The sequence below is a fragment of the Clytia hemisphaerica genome, unplaced genomic scaffold, assembly GCF_902728285.1.
Source record: "Clytia hemisphaerica strain Z4C2 unplaced genomic scaffold, Clytia hemisphaerica genome assembly, whole genome shotgun sequence".
Lineage (NCBI taxonomy): Eukaryota > Metazoa > Cnidaria > Hydrozoa > Leptothecata > Clytiidae > Clytia > Clytia hemisphaerica.
Genome location: NW_027104297.1, coordinates 1054554 through 1064117, shown reverse-complemented (window position 1 = coordinate 1064117; position 9564 = coordinate 1054554). Strand labels below are relative to the sequence as shown.

At 34.5% G+C, this 9564-nt stretch overlaps 2 protein-coding genes across 2 annotated transcripts; one reads left to right on the top strand and one right to left on the bottom strand.

Annotated features, from left to right (window-relative positions):
• Positions 1–1492: 1492 nt before the first annotated feature.
• On the bottom strand, positions 1493–5617 carry LOC136817346 (uncharacterized). The gene is made up of 3 exons (XM_067073689.1): positions 5045–5617; positions 3695–3815; positions 1493–2513 (listed from the first exon to the last, which is right to left on the bottom strand). The coding sequence occupies exons 1-3, from the start codon at positions 5351–5353 to the stop codon at positions 2008–2010; spliced, it is 936 nt and encodes a 311-aa protein (XP_066929790.1). The 5' UTR covers positions 5354–5617; the 3' UTR covers positions 1493–2007.
• A 423-nt stretch (positions 5618–6040) lies between these two features.
• On the top strand, positions 6041–9331 carry LOC136817252 (BRISC and BRCA1-A complex member 1-like). The gene is made up of 8 exons (XM_067073585.1): positions 6041–6304; positions 6626–6684; positions 6798–6859; positions 7538–7655; positions 8043–8142; positions 8406–8430; positions 8987–9104; positions 9308–9331. Exons 1-8 carry the CDS (start codon positions 6082–6084, stop codon positions 9329–9331), a joined length of 729 nt encoding a protein of 242 aa, XP_066929686.1. The 5' UTR covers positions 6041–6081.
• The last annotated feature ends 233 nt before the right edge of the window (positions 9332–9564 follow it).

The window sequence follows — 9564 nt, the reverse complement described above, 5'->3', positions numbered from 1 at the left end:
TTAACAGTTGTTTATTTTCTATTTACAGATGTTAACTGATAATAAAGTAAAAATGATAAAATAAACACGACAGACATTGTGAATTGAAAGTTCTCAAGAAGTCAGCGTTGCAAAGCATGTTCATTCGTCGAAATAGATAAAAACATGCCCATCGACAATTGTGAGTAAACTTTTAGTTTTCTTTCATGCAAAATATTTAAATCAAAGTAATAATACAGAAGAAACAAGATAACACCTTTGTTGCCGAGCCTTTTTCAGAGGGGGTAAATTCCAATGTCCAGGGGTAATTTTTTGTGTCCACGGGGTTGATTTGATGTTTGTCCAGGGTCATAACCCGTGTCCAGGGGGTTAAAAATCAAAATGTCCAGGGGTAATTCATGAAAAAAATAATTATCCTCCACCCCCATGAACGGATTTTTTCTGGAAGAGACCATTGCAACGAAAAGCAAAAGTTTCTGTATCAAAAGTTATGGTCAATTGAATTACGACCGGTGAGCAGAAAAATATTTCATCTTCTTAAAATTTGGGGAGAACTTATTTTGGCTAGTGACCATTTATTTTTGATTTTGGCGAACGACAGGGTGGGTTAGTTATCAGCCTAAGGGACTTCTTTGAAAAAATCTTCAAACAAAACAAAACTCAGTTGTCTTAACTTAAAGATACTGCATCCATTAAAAGTTTAGTTATTTTAGATAACAAACTCTGTCTCTGCGGAAGAAAAAAAATAAACGAAAATACGAGACAAGAAGCAGACATTGAAAGTTAATACCATTTTTGTCTTATATACCGAAAAACTACATTCAATTTACAATTTAAAATAGCTTTAAATATTGGTGCAGTGTTCAGAAAACTGGAAAAATTGGTGTTTTTTTTTTAATTTCTACGTTATTTAACAAATAACAATCAACAAATACAACAATACTAACCTAAAATTATTTAATAAAGTCTCGGTAAAGGCCGAGGTAAACAATTCCAACATTCCATCCAACATGCCATTTTCTCTCTGTTGGACAGAATGTTGGAATCGTTTACTCGAATGTAAAAATCGGAAAGGAAGAAAAAATTATGTTGGAAGAAGGAGAAAAGTGTTGGATGGGAGTTTGATCGCCATCAAACATTTTGTCCAACATTTACTTCTTCTTTTCGTGTTGGATCATGTTGGATTCGTTTACTCAGCTCACATCCAACATTTGAAAGCGAATGACGTCATTATAAATAGAATCGAATGTTTTTTTATCAAAAATTCGAAAAATCTCGTAACAAATATAAAAAGATGGTATAGAAGCTACTAGCTCGAATGTTTTTTTTTCGGAAAATAAACCAAGGGGGGGGGGGCACTGAAATTAAGCGATCTATCATAGAGGTGTGGCCCTTTAAAGGTACGTTTTTCAGGCTTCCCAAAATGCACTGTAAGTGTGTAAAAAATGAGAACATAGTTTTTGTTGCAAATTTTTAGGAAATTTGACCATTTCTTGCCTTGAAATAGATATAAATAAATTTCAAGAAATTGCACCATAAGAGTCGATTTTTCGCTAGAATTTTCTCTGCATATTAAGAGTCCAATTGTTAGACTATAATTTTTGTACGCATTGAACAGCAGTAGTGACACATGAACACCCATGTTGGATGAAAATGATGTTGGACATTGCGACGAAACGATTTTAAGGAGATGCAACACCTTTCCAAAATTCATCCAACATTCGTCCAACATTTCAATTTCTATGTTGGATGAAATGTTGGAATCGTTTACCTCGGCCTTGAGTGAGATTACAATGTGGAATTTCTTGGGAGGAAGTTCATTACTCGAGTTTTGCGACCTTGTCAGAGGTCTTTCCTAAAAGAATTCCTAAATTGTCTAAATCTGTCAAATTGTTTCGAAGAGTTTCATTAAAAATGTTTTGATTATTGTTCTTGCGTCGAGGGATTTCTAATGCAATACTCCCGAAACAATCCCGCAATGCATCGCTTTTTTAGAAAAGCCAAAAACTCCGATAAGATCTGTTTCGTTCAACGCACATAAAATTGAAATTGACCGTATTTGCTGAAACCGCCTAAGTACGAAATATCGTCGCACTCAGCGCGCGCACCATCGGACGTCAACCACACCAAGGGACCGCTATAAACCCAAATCACTCTCTCGTACAAGGACTTCTCATTCCAATAACCACCTCTGAGGTCACTACAACCGTAATTCTGACGTAATGAAGACGTGTCATCGCTTAAAAAACGGATCTGTTGGCAGTAGCCATGGAAATAACTCACTCCAACAATCATCTGCATGACTTGCTCTCCGTAAACGATAGCATGTACTTTTCTTTTGTGGCCAGTCTTGTAACACATGACGCGAACTTCAGTGAAGCCTGTGTACGTCTGAAGGTCTGTGAGGAGCGCCACCTTCAATAAGAATTCACCACCTTGTACATTATGGAGATCGGAAAGAGTGTTTAGTTGAAGGTTGGAAGTAGAGAAAGGAGATGATGTGACTGTCACATTGCCAACCATCAACCATCCGCCTACAGAATGAAAATAAATAACAAGATTGAATTTTTTTTATCCATTTATTATCAAATTAGTGTTCATTTTTGTTAGTTTGATCTATCATTTTGAAAGAAAATCTCACACTGTTTATCTGTCTGTCTATCTGTCTATCTTAATGGAGTCAGATGGCAGATCAGATCTTTTTTTTACTTTCACCTTTTTTATGGTATCTTCCAAAATACATTCATGTTTTTTATGTAAGTTTTTTATTTATTTCCAGTTTTGTTGTTTGTATGCCTGACTGTATATCGAGGGGTAAATCACTTCGAAAAAAGCGTACGAAATGATTTTTGATTTTTGATTTTTTTGTGATTTTTTGATTTTTTCTGTGATTTTTTGATTTTTTTGTGATTTTTTTGTGATTTTTTGATTTTTTTGTGATTTTTTTGTGATTTCCTTTTTGATTTTTTTTTTTTCTTGTGATTTTTTTTGATTTCTTTTTGATTTTTTTGTTTTTTTGTGCTTTTTTTTATTTTTTGTGATTTTTTGTGATTTTGTTTTTTGATTTTTGTTGATTTTTTATTGATTTTTTTTTTTTGTGAACTTCTTTTGATTTTTTTTGATGTTTTTTGATTTTTTAATTTTTCTGTGATTTTGTTGTATTTTTTGATTTTTTTTTTTTTTTTTTTTTGATTTTTTGATTTTTTCTGTGATTTTTTATTTTTTTTTGTGATTTTTTGTGATTTTTTTTTTTTGTGATTTTGATTTTTGATTTTTCTTTGTATTTTTTTGTGATTTTTTGTGATGACATTTTGATTTTTGATTTTGTGATTTTTTGTGATTTTTTTTTTTTTGGATTTTGTTTTTTTGTGATTTTTTTTTTTTTTTTTGTGATTTTTTCGTGATTTTTGTTTTTTTGTTTTGCTTCTTTTTTCTGATTTTGCTTTTTGCGTGATTTTTTTGTGATTTTTCTAAGAAGTGTACGAGATTTTTTCGAGTAATTTACCCCTCGCTGTATATGAGGCCCCCCAGTCACCTTTCAAATCAAGCAATCACGAGCTAAATTTCCTTTCTATCACGATCACGTTAATTCCTCCGATCACGCATTTTAATATCTTAAATCACGAACATTAAAAACGCCACCACGAAAATCTCTGGGGGGTTCATGTATCTATCTGTCTGTTATTCTTATATTGAAATGAGTTCTTTCTCTTACCTTGTTCAGTGGTCATGTCACAGTAAACTTTTGTTGCTTCATCAAATTCCATGGTGTAAAACCCTGACCCACATTTCGGACAAACCTTTTTTACTTCTTTGCATGATTTCTTTGGGCAAAGCTATAAGAAAAGAAGATTACTCATTATATTCTGCTGGACACTTTTTTATGGGAAACAGATAGCTTTTGCTCAAGAGTGTTCTTTGAAAATGCGCCGGTACCCCCTGGGAAAAATGAAAATTTACAAATTTTTATCTGTTCCATAAAGTGAGGGTGGACAAAGTAAATCTTTCTTTTACCTCCTGGTTTTTCTGGAATACTTTAGGCTTACAATCTTTCGCGAGTAGAAACTTTCGGGACTTTCGCGAATTTTAGCCTGTTTCGCGAAAGTAATGTCTTTGAAAATTCTTGAAAGGGCTATTCGCAAAAGGTTATACTAATACAATAATGACCGGTTCGTGAGGGCTGTACTGAGAAATATTGCCCGAGGTCAAGTAACGACCGAGCTTGCGAGGTTGTTACTTGACCGAGGGCAATATTTTCAGTACAGCCCGAAAAAACCGGTCATTATTGTATTTGTTAACCGTTTCCTTCAGCTTCGATTGATTTTTAGCGCTTTGTCCAGGAAAAATAAGGAAATAAAGCGGAAAAATCAAGCGAAAAGAGATAAAAAATTGTTATAATTTCTGACGTCAGAAATAAAAAATGAGAGAAATGATGTCAACGCATTGTTCATTTTCCTTTGAAAAAGTGACGTCACAATGAATTTTCCTAACGACGGGCAACTCTGGACAATGTAGGCCCGTCGTCATGCAAAAAGAACCAATTGCATTGCGCAAAAAGTCATGTAGCCCGCTTCGAAAAAGTAACCGGTTAACAATCGTGAATAATTTTTAACAAAATAAAAAATCTGTAATAAAATGTAAGATTTATGGTACTTTTTAGCCTGTCAAAGCGTCAAGTCAAAAAGCAGAAGTTTCAATCCAATTCAAGTATTTGTCCCTCTAAGCCATTCTTTCGTCTGTTTTGATTCGCGAAAGTTTGTGCTCGCAAGAAAGTTTTTTCCGTCAAATTCGCGAAAGTAAATGTCGTAAATTTCATGATATTCCGACCTCGCGAAAGATTGTACGTCTAAAATAACTTTTAACTCCCTGGAAAATAAATTTAGATCCTCGCAAATTCTATTCAATTTTAGACATCGCTCCGTCAAACTCTTGGGAAAAACCGCTGTGAGTGTGCACTCTAATGTTTGCTTTGTATGTCATTTTTCAACGACTACTCCAATTTTTGCACATTATGCCGTTGAAAAGATAATTCAGATCACTATATTTTCAAAGAAAAGTAAATTACTTTGTGTGGCGTTGAGTGGGCTACGACACCATCATCGGTGCTTGCTTCGATCTCATTATCCCCAGGGGATAAACAAAAACATTTCTGATCTTTCTCTACGAAAACACTTTCGATTTCAAGTATTGTTGCTGTCAATTGACATTTCAAGGTGCATTCGATGGTTGACCTTGCAGAAAAAGCTTCATTTGATGAATGTTGTCGTTGTTGTTGTTGTTGTTGTGAAATGACGACTTCTTTTGCGGATGGTTCATACCATTGAGTCAACGCTAATGCTAATCTACTCAGAAAGAACAAGTATGTCAAGTACATTTTGACTACTCTGTTAGAATGACATCTTATCCTTTTATCGGCACTTGTTCTTCTGTTTTCGTGACCTATTCATCAGTCTTTTTAGAAGAAATATCAATTTATATATCCGCCGCAAATAAATAAATGATGACCTTGTGATACATACATGGGGCAAGTAATATATTATTGTTCAAATATTACAGTTAATTTAGTTATTAATCAATTATGTAAGTTAAAACTTAAACTATGCGTATTCATTTTTCATCTTCTATGTCTTTCAGCTTCGTTCATTCATCTGTATTTGTAGCGCTTTACTTTCATGTTTTTTTTTGTATGATTACAGCAACCACAGTTTTGTTTTCAAAGAGCAAAAAATATCTAAGTCACCAAACTACTTTTGAATATATACAATTGATACCGTACTTCGACAAATTCTTTATTTATGAATATTTATGAATTCTGGCTTGTCCTGATGATCCACTTGTTGAAGAAGTTATTTTTAGAAAATCGACCCTGGGTCTAGGATATCCGTGTAGAGACCAATCTAACCTTCCAACGGGCTTCCAACATACCCGAAACGTTTTTCAGCTTCCAAACGAACTAAAAGACAATTTCTATCTCATGAAATATCGAAATATAGAAGCTAGCAACTGGGAAATCATGAGATATTTTTCACCTGTAAACTGGTGTATTTTTTTATAGAAAACAATATAAAATGTAACAAAACGCTACCGAAAAATAAAAATAACATGAAAATCACGTCAGAAGTCGAGAGAATGAAAATCGACGACGATGAACGTCGAAACGTGACGGCACCGGCCATGACGGTCTCATCAGATGACGATGATGATGGGACGCATGCGCAAAATAAACAACATGATTCTGATGACACTGAATCTCTTCATTCAAACGAAGATGAAATCGAAGAAGGGCGTGGTCATGTTGCGGATAAACGAAATGAAAGACAACAAGGTATTTTGTGATATATTATGTAAACCTTTCAACCATAAGCCTAGGGGTTGGGTGCAAGTTTGTTAGGGTTCCGTCGGATGACGTCAAATGTTTGTTTATTGTCAGTGCAACGATTTCAGATATTCAATAATGGTGAACCCAACCCTTTCTATCCATTCCATCTATCTATCACATCTATATATCCCATCTATCCATTCCATCTATCTATCACATCTATCTATCCCATCTATCTATTCTACATCAAAGTTGTAGTTTCTTTTTGGGAGGCTACTTGGACCATAAAGTCACCTAAGTCATCCTTATATGTTGTTTTTTTTCTAGAAAACGCCAATATCGACGGACAGAAATTTGAAGCTGGCATCAATTGTCCAGAGAAAATAGTGAGTGCTTTCTTTCAAAGGAGAGAGAAAAGTAGTAGTGGGGTTAAAGCGATGTATACAGAATTCACTTTCTCAAAATGAAAATAAAAGTTTTTCTGTGTTTTTCTCAACAGGTTTTTGTTCTGGACACGTCGTATGGTATGAGTCGGAAAGTCTTTGGGGACGAAAAAGCATTGTAAGTGTTCGATTTTGTCCATCTACCTTTTCGAAGTTTTAAGCTGTTTCTTACGGGAGCTTACATAAAGTCCTTGAAATGTTTTGGTCTGTTGAGATGGAGCCAGAAAATTCGGTTGTGGGGTGAATCTGAAAGCTTTAGCCCAGGCGGCTCTGGAGGCCTAAAAACCGGTTTTCTGGCAAAACTACTGTTCCCAGCCGGTTCTAACCCCTCTAAATCGCTTCAGCACCATGGAAATATGCTAATTAGAGCCTTTGGAAGTAGCTCACTCGCTTATAAGGTCGCGTTTTTACGTTTTTTGCTTAAAAAGCCTTAAAAACGCTTAAATAGGCTTTTAAGCGTTTTTAAGCTTCAGAATGTGTCCAGACGTTACGGTTTCCCATCGCTTCTGTACGGTTTTAGTTATGAAAAAAGGGTTTATATTGGTTCCAGAAAGTTTTGGAGCAAGATAATGGAATAGTTCCGTTCAGAAATATTGGAACGAAACCGTTTTGATTTTGTTTCGAACTTTTGGTGACGGCATAGTGTTTCGTTTGGGAACGATGTGGAACCGTAACATCTAAACATGGTTTACTAGGCTTTTGCTCATCCTCTGACGAAAATATTTCTTTTAGGAAATGTATCTATAGAGGTCTGTGAAATAGACTAATGATTTCACCTCTCTTTCTCTTTTCACAGAACGAACATGACAATGACGAAGAAAGCTTTGGAGATGTTCATTAAGACCAAATCCACGTTGAATTCCAAACATGAATATTCGTTGATCGTCGTTAATGATTGCAACTCTCCTTTCATTGTGAGCTCTCCTTTGTTGATACCCCTTTACTCTATAGTAAATTAAGTTTCAAATCAGTTGTTGTTGTTGGAAATTCCTTATCAGGGTTTATCTTTAAATTTTGTGTCTTTCTTTGAGTATCAAGGAACCAAGAAGGAACCAAGATGTCTTTTCTTTGCTGACTTGCTTTTGTTTTATGTATTTTATCTGAAATTATCAGCTAGTCATAACTTTTATCTGCAGAATTGTTGGTAATTTTAGCTCTGAAGAAATGTCGACTATTATTCTTGCTAAAAAATTTTCGAAACATCGTTAACCGTGATCATAATACGCACAAAAAGCTAGAGTGAATCTAATGTATTTGCTTTCAGCTAAATTATATCTTGTCTCTATATTATGTTTCTGCAGCTTCAAGATTTTACGAATGACGTGAAAACAATAATGGCGGCCATCCGTGATTTGGATTCGCAACAAGAAGGATTGGAGAATAATGAACACAAGGAATTTGGTATCCTTTCACTCTCATCTCTCATTTTGTTTTGTTCTTCCCTTTGTTATTAAAAGTCTTTTTCAGCATAGAAAGAAAGCCATGGCGTCTAGTCTAGTATTGACTAGATGGGTTGAAAAATATCAACACTCGTCGAAGAAGAAGGAATCGTTATGAAAATGTCCTGCGTTAAGACCTGTTAAAACTGCATAAGTCGAAACTTAATTAAACGTTAAATCTACCTTAATTTTCTTTCTTTCATCAACTTATGTTACCGTGAACAGCCATCGATCCATTAATCAACTTCATGTAAGTATTTCATTAAAAGGCCGGCTCTTTTGTCTTCTTGATCTCTGCTATAAAGTTAACACTAAATTGAATTCTTAAGGTCTACTATAACACCTATATGGTGGCCTAGGAGTATCACTTCAAAAAAGAAAAACTGGAACGAAATTGAAAAACAAATTATTTTGATTTCGATATGCAAACGCATTTTCAAAATTTGCAATTTAACTAATGATACTAACGGGCCAAATATAATGAACAGAATCCAAATGCAAAAATGAAAATGAAAAAAATATATTTTCATATTTCATTTCGGCATTGATACTTCATGGTCCATCGCGTGGCCCATGAGTATCATTATAATTTTGCAAATGCTTTTGCAAATGCAGCTTCAAGACAAGATTAAAATTTTTCCGTTTTTCTTTTTTACAACGATACTGATGGGCCACCATACACCTACTCTATGTATCAGGCTGTGTTTAAATTTTTCATCAGTACCGTTACAGTAAAGATTGAAAATATTATAGAGATATCCACATGCATTTTAAATGAGATTTTTTCCTCTCTGGCTTTCTTGTAGTGAAGGTAACATCAGCTGGAAACGACAACAACAAAAACCGTTGCTCGATCACACCTTACGCGTTATCTTTATCAACACGCCCAAACAATACACAATCAACACTCGAAATGCTGTAAAGGTATTTCAGTTTCGTTTGGTATTAAAAAGAAAATTTAAGCAGAATACATGATTCTTTACATTATCATTACCAAGGACATTTAAAATAAAATCCTGTTTCTGATTTGATTGGTACGATCTTAATCCTAAATCTTGGATGATTGCTATGGTTACTATTGTATTCTCTGAATGCTCGCTGAATAGATTCCTTATTTGTCGGCACAGTGTGAGATTCGTACACTGTTATAGTCGCTGGCTGCTATTTTTACTGATGCAAAGAAAAAATATCAGGAACAGGAGGAGAACATTTCCAATTGTGCAGACTTCTTTCATGGATGGTCTATTGTGTCAAATAAAGAAAGAAGAAGAATTGGTAATTGCATAAAAAATGTTTAAAAGTCATTTTTCAGTTACCCGTTGGTTGTTCTTCTTTTACATTTAGACGTTGAAGAATATGTATGGGACGGAAATTTTCTTCTTCG